The sequence below is a fragment of the Coccinella septempunctata genome, chromosome 1 (assembly GCF_907165205.1).
Source record: "Coccinella septempunctata chromosome 1, icCocSept1.1, whole genome shotgun sequence".
Lineage (NCBI taxonomy): Eukaryota > Metazoa > Arthropoda > Insecta > Coleoptera > Coccinellidae > Coccinella > Coccinella septempunctata.
The window spans coordinates 43,876,368-43,892,549 of NC_058189.1; the positions used below are offsets into that span (position 1 = coordinate 43,876,368).

A 16,182-nucleotide genomic window follows, 5' to 3' on the forward strand; every position below is an offset into this window, starting at 1 on the left:
ATGAATATTCGAAATACCGTTAATACTACTGAACTACATTCGTTATTTCAAATATTTGCACAATTTTTCGATAAACCACCTGTTTGCATTCATTATTACTATTTCGCTAATTTGCTGAATACATAAGAAATTAGGAGTAGATACCTACTAATATCGAGGATATTTGTAGAAGTCCTATTTTTTTTAACAGTTTACCCATAATGAATGACATCTGATCATTCAATAAATCTTTGTAGTTCATCAGCTTGATACAGTAAAGGGGCATGTATGACAACACAACATTTTATTATTTCCAATGATGAATATTCGGATAAGGGATAGGCTTCAACGAAAGGTTTATTTTTTCATATTTTGAGATATCTATACACATAATAGGGAGATCCCGACAAACCAATATACAATTCCTCCATTACCTCACCCATCAGAGATTTTTTTATGGAAACTAGTAGAAAACATAAAAACTGTCCTATTTGGATTCAGTTTCCCTGGTTTGCATCGTCTGATGAAATCAGTGCATTTTAATTTTACCAGCATTGAGCGACAGAAAACAGAAGGAAAATCATTGTTTTCAACAGAACTATATTAATAATCCTGATTTCTGAGCTGTTTGGGTATAAATCCTGAAAGAATTTTTGAGAGAAACCATAAGAATAAATTTTTCATATAATATTCGTATAATTTCTCTACCCTTTTAATATTGAGTTTTCTTTTCAGATGGCGAGGCAGTGTGTACAAATTAGTATGGAGAGAACTGTTAGCTTACTTATTATTATATTATACAATTATGGTGACCTATAGATATATATTATATCAAGAACAACAGAGGTAAGTGAAAAACGTTTGTGCAATTTCATAGATTGAAATAATTCCTCTTGGACAGAGTGATAAAATAATACCTTATTTTCCATTAAATTTTGCAAGTTTCAAAATATCAACTGTTCGAACGTCGGTTCCAAAATTAAACATTTCAGTTTTTGGACTTTCGGACCAAACTTGCTATGACATATTTATCATAATTTTTGATCATCATGAAATACATTGAATATTGAATAAGCGAAGCTTAATTTCTTCAATTTGAGAGTATACACCCAAGAAAAACGAAGAATGATTTCCTTCGCAACAGGAATTTTAGTTGTATTACGTTCTGAAACTCATACTGTTCACATTCAGCAACCAGTATAGCTATATCCACTTTTCTTTATAAATGAATGGACAGTGGACAAATTTGTTGACATGTTGTTTAGTTTAGTTCGAATATTTGGATACAGTTGATGGCCTTTGTCGTTCTCGGTTGTCTAAGCACCTGCCAACAGAGTAGGATATGCATGAGACAGTACTTGGATATACGTATGTATACAGGTGTGTCAGTATGTCTGTAGGTTAGACATAGACATAGAGACATGTACTGATCAATACCAGCATGAAATTGGCTATTTTTTAAAAAGAGAGAAATAATCATCGGGCCAATATCTGTCTCTTTTTTATTGACTTAGAGGTAAGTGCGAACCAATCAAAATTCTAGAAAAAGACAACTAGCAGGCACGATGTTCAGTTTCTCTCTGTCACTTTTTTTGACCGTATTTCATGCACAGATAGAAAGGGAAGACACAGTCCAGGTCTCTATGTTTATGAGGTTAGGCAGCATATCGATATACCTGTTTTGGTCTGGAACAAGTGGTAAGATCAGAGAATATGCATTTTTTCACTAATCCTACAGAAATAATATAACAAAAAATAAGTAAATAACAGACTCCTGTAAACTTTTATTTTCAAGCTCCTTTATCTTTATCTTCATGAACTGGAACTTCTGGAATTCCGCAAGGTTCAAATCTTGGACCTCTATTTTTCCTTTTGTTTATCAACCACCTCCTGGGTTTCGAATCGTGTGGGCGTCTTTGTTCTGCGGATAACTTGAAAATGTTCCTGAAAATAATTCCATGTATGATTGCATGAATCTTCATTTTCAGCTCATACTTGTTCAGGATTGGTGTGCTGAAAACAGGTTTCAATTTAACATAAGCAAGTGAAAGGGTGTTATTTTCTCGAGAAGAACGGAAACAATTCAATTCAATTATGAGTGTGAGAGTTTTGTTCTTAATAGAAGGGACATAGTCAGAGATTTGGGGGTTTTGTTCAATTCTGCATATATATTTGAAAAACTTTCTGAAACTGCTAGAAACTGTGGTTTCGCAATGACGAACTGCAGAGATTCAACAAATATACACTCACTCAAGTTGCTATTGTTGCATTATTTCGTTCTGTTCAATTATCGAAAAAAAGCATATTTTTTGTACTTGGATTGGAATTTCCATACAGAATTTTCGTTATCTGAATTTTCCATCATTGCCTAATGACGAAGTATGGTCATAATTTTTCCAACAGAATAAGTGCCTCGAAAACAATAACAAGCAAATAAGAACGTTGTTTTCCCTTATCAAAAAACCAGTTTGCCTACAAAGATCAATGTCTGTAACCTATTGGCACACTCGAATTATGAAGCATGTAATCGTAATGAACCTTGAGCAGTAATTACAGGTAGCTGCTTCATCTTACAATCTCTGTACCCAGCTTCTACGAGTGGTTGTTGAATGAGTAGAATATTTATAATGCAGTTATACCTATAACGGCAAATCGCAAAATATGCGAAAGATATGAAGAATACCATTCGTCTTGTCAAGTGTTTTCATTTTCTACAATTCTTTTGACTTCGAAGCCGTCAAACAATCACCTAAAAATGCGATGAAAAATTCATAATTTTTGAGAAAGAGTTCTTGCAAATCTCGTCTTCTATTTTCCTTGTGGTTTTGTGAAAGTTTCTGCGGATTTCCATATAATAACATTTTTGAAACAGTAAACGATTTGAGACATTTTTTTGTCTTCACAATAATTCAGAATAAACGAGGGTTCTTTATAACTGGGGCCTTCAGTTCATAATTTTGCAGCAAGATTTTTTTGATTATTAGTGTAGTTTGATACCTTTCAAGGAACGGAATTTGGGCCCAATACCAGGAGATGCTAATCTGAAATAGTTCAGACACAAAACACCCGTGGATATAAATATCAATCTATGTAATATTAATAACAGTCTGAATGGTAAAATCTCCATTACATCACTCGGGACGGCAGCAAAAAGACCGTTCTATGACCATGGTTTCTGTCTTATTTGACGTCATCAGGAAAACACAACTCCCACTCTGATGGAAAACGTCACGGAACTGCCTAGTCATTCATTCATTCATTGCTGAATCTCGTTACCGAGAATAAATCTACATAAAGACTATCAGTGAGATCAAACTTATAATTTCTTAGGGCTACTTGCGACTGTGTGCCCTTCTGTGACTGAAGAGACCCAACTGTGACCTACACATCCTTCCACACTCTGGGGATGGACAGTCACCAACCAAATCTGGCCGCCGCTGTATTCTTCTCTAGTCTCCATTATAGCTGTGGACCAAAGACCTCCACTGTGATCTGGCTAATGCTAGTTGTTCCCAGTTATGGGAAAGAAAGAAAGAGTTTTTAGAGTACTCCAACTGCCTAGTAGGAGCTTGGAGGTATAAATAGTACACCATCTAGCAAGCAAAGCGATTCATCTCAATTCTCCTACGTGACGTCCAGATTGAAGGCAGCAGCATTAATCCAATTTCTCTAAATTCAGTAGTCAGTAGGTAGGCTTGTAATGCAACTTGCACATGGGAGAAGATAACGATACGTTCGATTTAATAGGCGTTTATTTATTGAGATATCCTACTGCATCGTTCACTCTTATCTCGTATACATTTTGACCGGGATAATGAATAAGAATAATTGAGTTGATTGGGTTTGCTTCGATTCATTCGGAATCATAGAATTTGTTGCATAGAAAGCTGCGTATGGAATCTGATGTTTGATAATGGTCAAGTTGATTTGTATTGTTTATGCTGGCTAAAACTGAATTTAATCATCTCGCAAGGTGCAAAACCCTATAAAAATATATGAGAAGTATATGTAGAATGTGCCTTTGCTTGTGTGTAATAACGTCCGTAAAGTCGATTTAACTTCTTCGTGACAATATACGTTGTCTAATTTTCATTTCTTATTAGACTTTTTCTTTTGTTTACATAATATTTTGGCTCTTGAGGAATCTAAAAATGCATACGTTCCATTGCCATCTCATTTCTTTTTAATATTCTTACATATTTGCGACGGAAAGGCTGAAATTAAATGGGAACGTTATACTTAGGTTAGTGGGTTCCGTATCACGTTTCACTTCTATATCTTATCCGCATCAAGTAGGAACAATCGATTGAATATTGTATTCGTGATGGTATGGTTATGGAAAGCAGACGGAATATATAGTAAGAATCAACCTTCAAGAAGACTGTTGTAGAGGTTATTCGCCTTACGATGAGGAATCAACCAAGTGACGGTGAAAGCTATCCTTCTTTTGAAAAATTTTAAATTAGTCTTTATTTTTGTTAACGTTCCTATTGTCAGAACATATAATCTCTGAAGTGGCTACGTGAATCGCTGAGATGTTAAACTGACAGGAACGGATGAAAGTGATGGAAGGTATGTGATTCTGGGGAAGCCCACGATTTGCATAAGTATAAATTACTGAATTTCGGTTACATATTCACAAGTCTCATCCTGATTTAATATTATCATGCATTTTCACGGGTCCAGATCCAATAGCTTTGAAAATTATTTTGTAAATTTTTCTCTCGGTTTTTCTGTACTAGTGACACTTAAAGTTTTGTTCGTAGAGTGGTTCACAACGGTTGTGAACTGTACAGAGCAAGCGCAATTCCATTTTAGGGGGACGAAAATCCATTTGCGCTTGCTCTGTACAGTTCACATCCGTTAGGCGAACAAGCCTTAAGTTTGGTTAATTGAGGCGATCAAATTTCACAAAAAACCTTATTTCAAGTCCAAGTACTAGTTTTCCACTTGATGGGAATTGCGCTTTTGGAAATATCGGGAAAATTAACAACCCTTTGCAGTTCAGTACATAAGTGAGTGACCGCTCTTATTGAATTGTAAGGAGTTCTCGAAAACTTCAGTACTCTCCACATATTCTCATGAATAATAATTTCGCTAAATCTTTTTAGCATTACCTACCTTTTCATTTACAGACTACAGTTTGTGTCACTAAGATTTTGTAACTTATTCAGTAGGCAGTGGCGGATTTACATATTTGCCGCCAGTAGGCTATTCAAATTTTGCCGCCCTTACCATAATTATTTAGTTCAAAATATTAATGACAATTTTTGTGTCAGTGAAAATGTAACTTTGGGATTTGCACACGTTGGTCCTAATAACAACTCATAATTATTGTGACCTAGGAAATCGATGTGTCCGAGTTTCCAGATCATATTTACAACGCAACGATTATGTTGAGATTTCACAAGAAATAGAACGTTCATGTCTGAATGAAATGAAGTTTAGTCATAGACTTCTAATAAGGTAAAGTAATGGATATATTATTTGATATTAGTCACACAGTGATATACATTCAGTAAACTTGATCATTTTTGTTGGGCACACAGTTCAAAATAGAATAGATAAATTCTATATCAAACGAAAAAAAGAAATTTATTATCATTAAGTATGGCACAGCATATATACATGGTTACATGGTCCATAGGAATAGTTGCAAAAAAATTAAGGGGGTGATTCATCGTCAGAAAATAGGATGGACCTTTAATATGCAATTTTCTTTTCTGAGTCCTCCTGCTTAGTTACAGCTCGAAAAGCAGTTTTCAATTTTTTTCTTGCGAATCGAACAACTGACAAGAACGAAATCAAGCAGATATTTTATGCGAGGTAGAAAATCTCGGTGCTGTTCCTCTATGATTGAAAGTGCTAGAAAAAGCTACCCCTAAACATTGTCCCGCAAGAAACTTTTTTCCATATCCGTATTTCAAAATAAAAGATTGATTTTGGATAGCTTGATCCATTCCTAATAAATAAGGTCTATTGTAGTTTCTTGGGAAAATTCACGGAAAAAAAAGACCGTAAACAAAGTGCATATCGAATATTTCTGCGTTTGTGCACACAATCATCTTGATGAGTATATGTGACAAAAATCTCAAGATGATTTTTTGAGAATGGATTAAGTTATCCAAAATTAATTTTTCATTATAAGATATGAATATAGAAAAAGTTTCTTGCGAAGCAAGGAGCAGGGATGGATTTTTCTACCCCTTTCTATCATAGACGAACAGAACCAAAATTTTTTTGATGCCTTCCCGTCCATATAAAATATCTGCTTGATTTAATACAGGAAAGTTCATTGATTTTCAATAAAATAAAAACAAAACTGCTTTTCGGACGCCATCTTCAGGAGGCTGTAACTAAGCAGGGACACAAAAAAAAAAAGACCTTCCCTACCATTCATATTATTATATGTATTATATCGCCACAATCCAAATGACGATGACAATAAAATAGGAACGTAAGTCATAAAAGTCTCACCTCGGGTTTCATAAAGCTTGATCAGGGAATCAACGTTTGATTGATCAACAATTTGTTTTCAATCGATAATTCAGTCATGATCATTCATAATATCATTCTCGTATCAAATTATGTTCATACGTCCATTAAATTATTCTCAATTGCTACTTGTTCAATATATTCAGCAATGAAAAAGTTTCAGTGATTTCGTTTTAGAAATCAAGCGTTGATCGCACAATCTAAGTTTTATGAAACCCGCTGTTGAAATATCTTTCTGCGATGTCGTCATACGAAATTTTGTTTAGTTATGACTTTATACACGAAAGAGCCAAAGCGTTCAGCTTTTCTTGGCTAAATGTGGTTCTTAGGTACCTAACTTTTCACCTTTTTCAAGCAAAAAAAGCTTCTCTCACCCGAACAATAAGTCGATGGTGTATACAGGGTGGGCAAAATTCTTTATCTGCTGAGGGAAACTCGAGAACTATGGCAGCTGGAAGAAAACGGATGACACATTTTCGAGCTCAGAAAAACAAAGAATGATGAAAACCGATTTTGAGTTATTAGCAAAAATGAAATTTTGACGATTTCGAAAAGTTCTCATAACTTTTTTGTCTTTGAAGTTACAGATCTGAAACTTGAACCTTCTACAGACCCTTTTTTAGGTAGAATCCACTGACGAGCGCCAAATATTTTTTCATTTCGAAACATTAGGTGAACCTTCGTTTTTTTAAATTGAATTTGTAATTTTTGAATTGGAAAAGAAGATTCTGTCAATAGAATCTACTTATAAAAGTGACTAAGGAAGTATGTTTCAGATATGTAACTTCAAACACAAAAAAGCTATGAGAACTTCTCGAATTCGTCAAAACCCCAATTTTTGATTATAACTAAAAATCTAGAAATGATAGGCCGGTTCTCTTTTCAGAATTGGATTGGTCATGAAAAAAGAGCTAGATAATGTGTCATCCGTTTTCTTCTTGCTCTGATAGTTCTCGAGATCCCCTCAGCAGACAACGAATTTTGCTCACCTTGTAAATTGAGGCAATAGAGCCATAGATACGAATTCTGGACATACATTTCTTGAATTGTGTTTTCGTAGGAACCGAAGAAACACATCCCAACGATTCAGAATCTGGTTACACCAAAATTTTTCAACCTCACGAAAGTTCAGTATAGAGTCCAAAGCGGCCGAAATAAGAGTGGAACAGAAAAATAGTAATGATGCACTACTTGGTCAGTTTTTTTTTATAATTAGGGAAAATCAGATGTAGATAGATATTAAAATATCTATGAAATACAAGTATTTCAGTTTCTATAATTAGTGCAAGCAAAATTGTCCCAAAATTTGCCGCCCCCTGAAATCTGCCGCCCTAGGCTGCAGCCTACTTAGCCTCTATGGTAAATCCGCCACTGTCAGTAGGCAATTGGGTGATCAATATGGTAGTATTGCAGCAGAAAAAGTTTATTAGGGACACTTATAATCAATCACTCTGTAGATGTGATCAATACTTTGATTGATTCAATTCAATCCAGCCTTCGAAACACCCAGTAGTTCAGAAATCGGATGTAGAATTAAAATCTTTAGAATTTTTATAATATTTCATAAAACACTCCGTATCTAGAAAACTATCCATATAATACCTATGTATAGGTAATGGACCCATTTACACTTCCAATAATTAGGCGACTAAGGAACGAGAGATCAAATCCAAAACTTAAGGTCATTCAGTTTTTTAATTCCTCATCTGTTGCTAACTCCTCATCTATAAATCGAAAAGGAATTGGAATAGAAGTAAGAATCAACTTGTCAATTTGAAGGTTTTACATGATTGATTCATCGTAGACGAACTACTTTTTACCAATTTTTTTCTAACCATTTGCATTCATTTGCTGTTACCTTGTTAATGAAATTTTTCCTGTAATTACTGAAATAACATCCTCAGATGATTTTGCTGACCCCGAAGACAATTAATTACTATGGATATGGATACTCTCTCTCGCCTCTGGATGAAACTGAAGCATTATTATAACTTGATATTTTCAATCTTCAAATATATTGAAACAATTTGGAAATTATTCAAGTGATTAAATCAGTAGATTTTACAGGAAATACACAATCACAATCAGAGTTTTTTTCAGCATCTGAAAATGTGTTAGCTCAATTACATAATACATTTTCTACTTGTATCGGAGTTGAACTTCCCAGAAATCATGTTGGTTTCAGGGCACCATCCAGAAGAAGCCAACCATTTATTCTCCGCACTAAACTTTAAACAGTGGTACTTAGTAGCATTGAGCAATATCGAATTGACGAAAATCCTCCGTAGCACCTTTTGTTTTAATGACTATGATTTTTTTAATGAATTTTTCATCATTCTCTTTTGCCGCATACATCTTGTTGAACATGATAAATCGTCCAGTATCTTTGGAATGAACTTTGGTGAGACATCATCTTTTAAAAAAAATCTTCTTTTGTTTCGATATTAATTTATTTGGAACTTATTCTTATTAGAATCTATTATATGCATTGCGCCCGAACTCTCAATATTCGTATAGCGCCCGACGAAGGGTGATTACATAAATAATATCGACAGCGTTGTGTACAACGAGCTCCAACACGTGGTTATAATATACGAATAATTCAGATGCACTCTTGAGAACCCTAAGATTCCTTTCACAACACGGGTTTTTACCGTCGGGTTTTTACCGGAAAACAACCGAATGAAAAATTATTCATCGGGTTTTATCCGTACGGTGGGCACATCAAGCTCTCGAATCTCGTGGCGATCAGCGCCGCCGAAAGTGCAATCTGATTGTTTTCCAGTGCGAAACTAAACCGGAACATGTGTGAAAGATCCCATAATATCAGTAGATATAATTCGGAACATCGGGTAAGAACCCGATGGTGCGAAATGAGTCTAACTCTCTCTTACTTTATTTCGGATATCTCGCTATGTTAACAGATGGCAGCCCTAACTTGCGGCCATTTTTTCACAGGCAGCCATACATCATCCTATTCGAAAAAAAAATTAGCTTTAATTTGATATCAAAAACATCTGTGTACGTCATGAACGTAGAAATACATCGAAATGTTACCTGCTTACACCTGGCTGCGAGGTAGTTGCGGCCGAGTGTGCAACGGCAGCTATGGATTTTAGTATTCTTTACATGCATTGCTATGATGTGGATGATATATTTTATTTCAAAACGGAGTGAACGAAATTTCTCTTGGAATATTGTTTAACATTAATTTAATTAAAATTACTTGCGGCCACTTTTGACAGGCTGCGGTGTTATCAGTGTATTCTCCTATCCATAAACGTATATAAAAATGTGTGCTTGTCTCTGTACGTAATGAACGTAATAATTCTGCAGCGGGATCTCGTACTACACGGGACCCGTAGGATTCCAGGACTCGCCTTCAGCCGTCCAGGAAAGTTGCTACTCGTTCCGTAAAATATCACTTTCGGAACTTATTACGTAAGTTACTATTTTGAGGAACAGTTTTTCCGTACTAACAACGAAATAGTTATTTATGTACCGAAGAAAAAAAAAGTTGAGCTTGCAAATTGGCCAGCAAGCAATAGAAATAGAATAGAAACAAAATAGACAGTTTTTTGCTGAGGTGCATATAATATTTTTTCGTTGACATCAGTACAAGTAGGTACTCGCTTGTCTGCTGTAAATCCATACTGGCCGCAATTGCCAATTCTCTCATTTCTGGAGGAGTGTTATTCATTTCCTCATGGCTGTCCCTATACATTCTTGCTTATAATGAACACTAATATTCCAACTAAGTTCTTAATTCACTCGTAAAATTTAGCAGATTTCGTAAGGAATTAATATGACAAGAGCAAATTAGAGTTTTTGTCACAGGCACTTATGTTTTTATCAAACTCTGGCTCTCGAAATTGATAAATCGCCACTGTCGTATTTGTTTCTAAGCCACATACAGAGCGGACGAAAAGTGCTTGTGAACGAAAAGTAGCAGATGCGGACGAAAAATACTCATTAAAAAAAGGTCGACTTTTCGTTCGCGAATTAGTACGTAAAATATCCTTTTATGTTGAAAAAACGACGAAAAAAATTATTAATTCCAAAATTATAGCAGACTTTTTTCAAATGCAGATATAAGTTGCAGCAGTAATAATATAACTGAATATATATTAATACTTTTTCATAGTATCTACCACCTATAGGGTTAGATTAGATGATTTTCAAATAAACAGATAGAATTTTGTTCACCTTATGGCGTCTGAAGCTCTCCTCTCCAAGTTTGGGAATAAAAAATTGTGCGTCGGCAAAATTTTGACGGACCTTTCATTCTCCAGGGATTTTTATGATTATTTTGAGACTAGTAGCCATGATTATGTTTCGTCTGTTTTCAATGTTTATTTCATTTTTTGTGTTTTCATTTCCTCTAATCGTTGTTTACTGTGAACCCAGCAGGAATATTAGAACTGTTTTTTTACATGATGCACAAGTGAAGGCTCTTTGGCTAAGTCAGTGATACAAAGTTTTGTTTGAATAATTGAAAATGTACAATTGCGATTTCACTTGATTATCCGGCCCACAAAATATGGAATATTTCTGTTTGACTCGAACTATGCCAATAAGGGAAATCTGTACCTATTTATATGATTGTGGATTCCAGGATTCAGGTTTATAAAATCATTCAAGATCTTACAACCTTCCTATGAACAAGTGTATATCGAAAAATTTTCATCAAAGTTTAAGAAGATGTGGAAACGATGAGGCAATGTGCTTTTTATCTAGGGTTCATTGCCAAATCCGTTATTCATAAATAATAAAAATTAAGTAACAAAAATGGCTCGCAAATACAATGTCATTGAACAGTGATTTATAATATATTGAGTTGGTTTTATTTTTTTCAGGATGTTCGAAAAAGTAATTCGTTACTGTGGATCCCAGACAGAAACGATACCAATGTCATTCGTATTAGGTTTTTATGTAACATTGGTAGTAGGGAGATGGTGGGACCAGTATAAATTATTACCCTGGCCCGACACCCTTTGCCTTTTTTTAAATGCAGGGATCCCAGGGTCGGTAAGTACGTATTATTCATTCATTTCTCAATTCGGGTAGTATATATTTTTTTTTCCAATTAACGTCTTCTCCAATCAAAATTTGATAATTATTTCTACTTCTATTGTTACTTTCATATAAATGTGTGAAATGAGTGCTTTCTCAATGTGAAATCAATAGGGTTTTCCAGAGACAACCTGTTGTCTCTGGGGTTTTCTGTATTTATTATTATTCGACTGTCCATATTTACCTTTTCTGTTTCAAGAACTTGATAGGTATATTCATTCTTCTGAACAAGAACTATAGATACATTTTCAGGAATCAAATGATATGGCATGTGTATGAGTACAAACTAAGATATAGTTGGGGATCCCAAAAAGAAAAAATTCGGGATTTACTCGAGCATATCAGATTAATATAATGCACCCTGTAGAGTACCTCTACCAAAAATTAGATCTGTATATGGGAGAAATTGTCTACGACAAACGATCATTGTACATACTCGAGCGTGTCAGATTTAGATATATGTGGATAATTACATGTTGAAAAATATATATTCTCTTAATCCAACAATTCAAGCTTGACGAAAATGTGTGGGAGGGCACCAAACTTGCAAAAAAAACGTTACGTGTACATTCTCGAGCACGGTGGCTTTTTTTTCCATTTTGAAGCTTATGTTTCAAGAATAACGGAAAAAAATATAATCTGACAGTTTCAGCAAGCCGAAACAAAAAAATTTGGCCATAAAAGTCACAAAAAGCAGGTTTTTGAATTATCTCCTTTCCTGGGCTTCAAATTGTTTTCGTATTCATCATAAAAGTTGTAGACCATAACATTTTCTACAAATTTTGTCCGAAGCATTTTTTCTACGTTTGAACGTTTTTGAGATATATGGCGATGAATGTACATTAGACTGGGATTCTACATTGACCTTGGCCTTGCGCATTTGTGCCTAAGCTTCTCGCCCTTATCGCCCTCTAACTCGAAAACGGTTAGAAGTATGTAAAATTGCTTCAGACAAAAGTTTTATGGAATTTTATTATCTACAACTCTCATAATCAATACCGAAACGATTAGACGTACTGGGAGGGATATATTTCAAAAAAATTCCTTGATATAATCTTCAAACTGTCAGATCTTAATCTAGGGAGGTTTTCTTAAAAACCCCAGTGATTACTGTCAGATTAATGGGTTAACACGTCGGCAAAACCGAGATTAACCATCTGTATGAAAATCTGACACGCTCGAGTATCTACAAGTAAAGATTTTTTTTTTTGCATTTTCAAAGGACCGCTGTGACCTTGTGTCAAGTCCGAATTTTCAGTCCCTTGAAACCTGCAGACACTTTCCCCACCGCTGAAAATGCATACATCATAGAACCTTATTTTCTTTCTACCATCTTATCTTCAAAATTTACCAGGTCTCCACGACGCTCGAGTAAATCTCAATTTAGCATCATCGCCATTGGCTCCGCAACTAGAGGAAAAGGCAGAATGAGCCATACAATTACAATTCGGAGTATGACGCAAGGGGTTGAGAAAAAAGTCTGAGTAAAAAAACGCTTCTTTACCGTGAGAAGTTTAGTAATGCTGAATTACTAATACGATAGTTTCGCTCTCAATAATTGAAATTTTGGAAATGGCTTTCATGAAGTTCAAGTCAAGGCTTCCATGAGAGCAGTTGTTATCGTCTCCAAAATTTTTATTATTGACAACGAAACTATTGACAACGGAACATAGGAAAAATAGCCCTGATGAAGACTCTACAATAAAGTTGAAACTAGTTGGCTTTTTTCCCAAATAGTGGTTTGTGAATGAATCGTGTATCTAGAAACCTGTGAAAAATCACCTTATTCCTATTCATAGGTCTCATTCATTATTCATAGATAAAGGAATATTTTTCTGAAAATTCGTCGGTTCATTTCGATGCATCACATCGGATCACAAATTGAGATCTGCGGACGTTATTCAATTGGAGAATCGCTAAACCATATAACACGCAGCGAGAATAGGAAGTACACCACTCATATTCAAATCACCGCGAATTGATATCTGTGCTTCGTTTTTGGGTTAGTGAAAGGTTACACTTTCTCTAACTATAAAATTTGCCATGTTCAAACATCCGTTGTAATAAGAGCTCTAATCCTGAGACCATATCTCACTTTCATTGTATAATTAAAAAAAAATTGCACCAGAGGATTTCCGCAATACGTTACTTCGTGATCTAAATTGAATGCATTAGATCACGCAATGCAAGTTATGATAAAAAATGAAGATAAAAACGTGATACTTCATGTAAAGACAGCAATTTTAATGTGGAATAATGAGCCGGTGTTATTAAATAGTCAATAAAATTGGTTATCGACGTGTTCACTCTGTGTTGGATCTTTTGATTTAAAACTCATATATCGTTTTTCACTCAACTTTTATTTTGCAATCTATGGTTGACTTTCAGTTAGCAAAAAGGCAGTACTTTATTGAAAGTGTCAAGAAGTATTGCAATTGAAATCATATTCGTGTTTCGAAAAGATCTCAGTTTGGAGCCCAGTAATCTCTTATTAAGAACTCCCGAGCAATAAAGTGCTTACGAGTATTTCTAACGGTCAGTTTCATAATCTACTATTTTCATACTTAAGATTTCACAAGGGAAATACAATATTTATTTATTTAGCGTATGACATTTTACACAATTTAATATAATAGAAGTTACAATTTGATATCAAGTCTATTGATATAATCAATCGAAGCTGGTGTCGCAAGGACGAAGTCTTCAGTATTCCCAGCATATCTTCTGAGAGGGCATTCGGTAACAATATGTTGGACAGTCATCTTTCTTTTCCGCAATCACACTCCGGCCATTTTCCACCTGTGGTAAAGGCCCTGCAGTTTCTATGACCAGTTCTAATTCTATTAGGAGTATCCCATGTTTTTAGGGGGGGGGGTCAAATCCCGGTGGACTTTTTTCGATTCATGGCATTAATTGCATTGTGGTATATGGTGCGTTCTTCCGTTCTTCCTTCCACTCGTTTTTAAGTTGAAAATTGCTTTCTCTGAGTTCTTTGGCTGTCCTTTCTAGAGCGCAGTCTAGTGGTATTGACATCGCTAGTATCATTATGTATTGGCAGCTCAGGGTGTTTGACTATTTTTTCAAACTCTCTGAGTGAGGCGATTTGTCGGCGAAGTTCTGGTGGTGGTATGTGGCTTAGTAGTGGAAGCCACTGAGTTGGGGTTGATTTAAGTGTGCCAGATATTAGTCACATGGTGGTATTGAGGTGTACGTCGATGAGTAGAGTATGTGAGCTATTAAGCCACACATGAGCGCAATATTCTGCTGCAGAGTAAACCAGCCCTAAGGCCGAGCACCGTGGGGTTGCAGCTGTTGATCCCCATGCTGTTCGAAATAGATTATGATATTATTATTTGTTCTCAATTTGGCTGCTGTGGTTTGAAGGTGTTGCTTGAAAAACAGGGTTCTACTCAAAGTAACCCTTAAGTATTTATTTTGGGTTACAATTATGCCTTAGTAGTTGGTAAGCCTGCACTCTCAGTTGTCTATTTGCTATCTTGTTATTTAAATGAAAGCAGGGGACTTCCGTTTTATTAGGATTGAGCTTGAGTCTCCACTGTTTGAAGTATGTGTTTATCTTAGGGAGGTCATCTGCAAGGACTCCTCTCAGCATTCTCGAAGGAGTAGTCTCTAGTTGCAATCGCCCAATTATCAGCGTATCCGAATTTACGTGCGGTGGTGGCAGGCATGTCCGATATATACGAACTAAACAGGACCAGAGCAAGAACTGATCCCTGGGGCAGTCCATTATTCAGCGTTCTTGAGTTACTCTGAAGGTTCCCTGAGGTGACTCGGAATTTCCTGTCACTGAGCATGTTGTTCAATAACCGTGCGGTTATTTTAAATGGGATGGTTTTTAGAAACTTATACTGTATGGCGTCCTTCCATAGGGTGTCATATGCGGCCGAGAGATCTATTGAAGCCACAGACGTCTTAAGCTTTCTTTGATAATCTGCCTCTATGAACTTTGTGAGGGACAATACTTGGTCGGTCGTACTTCTTTTGAGCCTAAATCCTGCCTGCTCAACTGGGACCGTTTGGAGTATGTTAGGGCCTATTCTGTTAAGTAAGAGTCTCTCGAGGAGCTTATAGCCTGAGCTTATCAAGGCAATGGGGCGGTAGTTTTCTGGCTTGTCACTAGGCTTGCCTGGTTTGAGAATTGCTAGTATTTTGGTTTGTTTAAAGCTCTTCGGTAGTATGTTTGTATAGAGCCTGGCTAGCCAAAGTTTCGCATGTTTGCCACTATATAACAGGAATTCCGCATGGATGTTGTCAGGGCCAACTGCCTTTCCTGCACTGGTAACTTTAATTGCTCTTTAGATCTCATCGCACTGCATCCTTAAGGTCTATTGTAGTAGTTCTAGTCTTGTTCTAGTTCTTTCATAAAGGCAGTTTTATGCAAAAGATTCTCTTCAGTGAACTTCAGGGTAATATTCATTTCATCAACATAACCTTTCCGGCTGTTTATCAAAGCCCTTTCATTGGCCAGACCGACGTCCATTCTGATAATTGGTGTGTCTATTGTTCAGTTGGATAGAAATGTTATCGATTGAAATTCATTCTGGGATGATTCTGCATTTCTTGAAACTTTTTTGGGTTTTTGATGCCAATCTTTGGAACAAAATCAATCAAAAA

At 35.7% G+C, this 16,182-nt stretch overlaps 1 protein-coding gene across 2 annotated transcripts in view; it reads left to right on the forward strand.

The window, feature by feature from the left end:
- The window catches only part of LOC123313857 (bestrophin-2), an 84,253-nt gene that overhangs the window by 32,239 nt on the left and 35,832 nt on the right, over positions 1-16,182 (forward strand). The window contains exons 2-3 of one of the 2 annotated variants that reach the window (XM_044898937.1): positions 715-825; positions 11,331-11,502. In XM_044898937.1, the coding sequence (XP_044754872.1) occupies positions 715-825; positions 11,331-11,502 (283 nt within the window). Of the gene's footprint in view, positions 1-714; positions 826-11,330; positions 11,507-16,182 lie in introns of those variants that run through there. The other variant, XM_044898945.1, reaches the window with a different exon arrangement.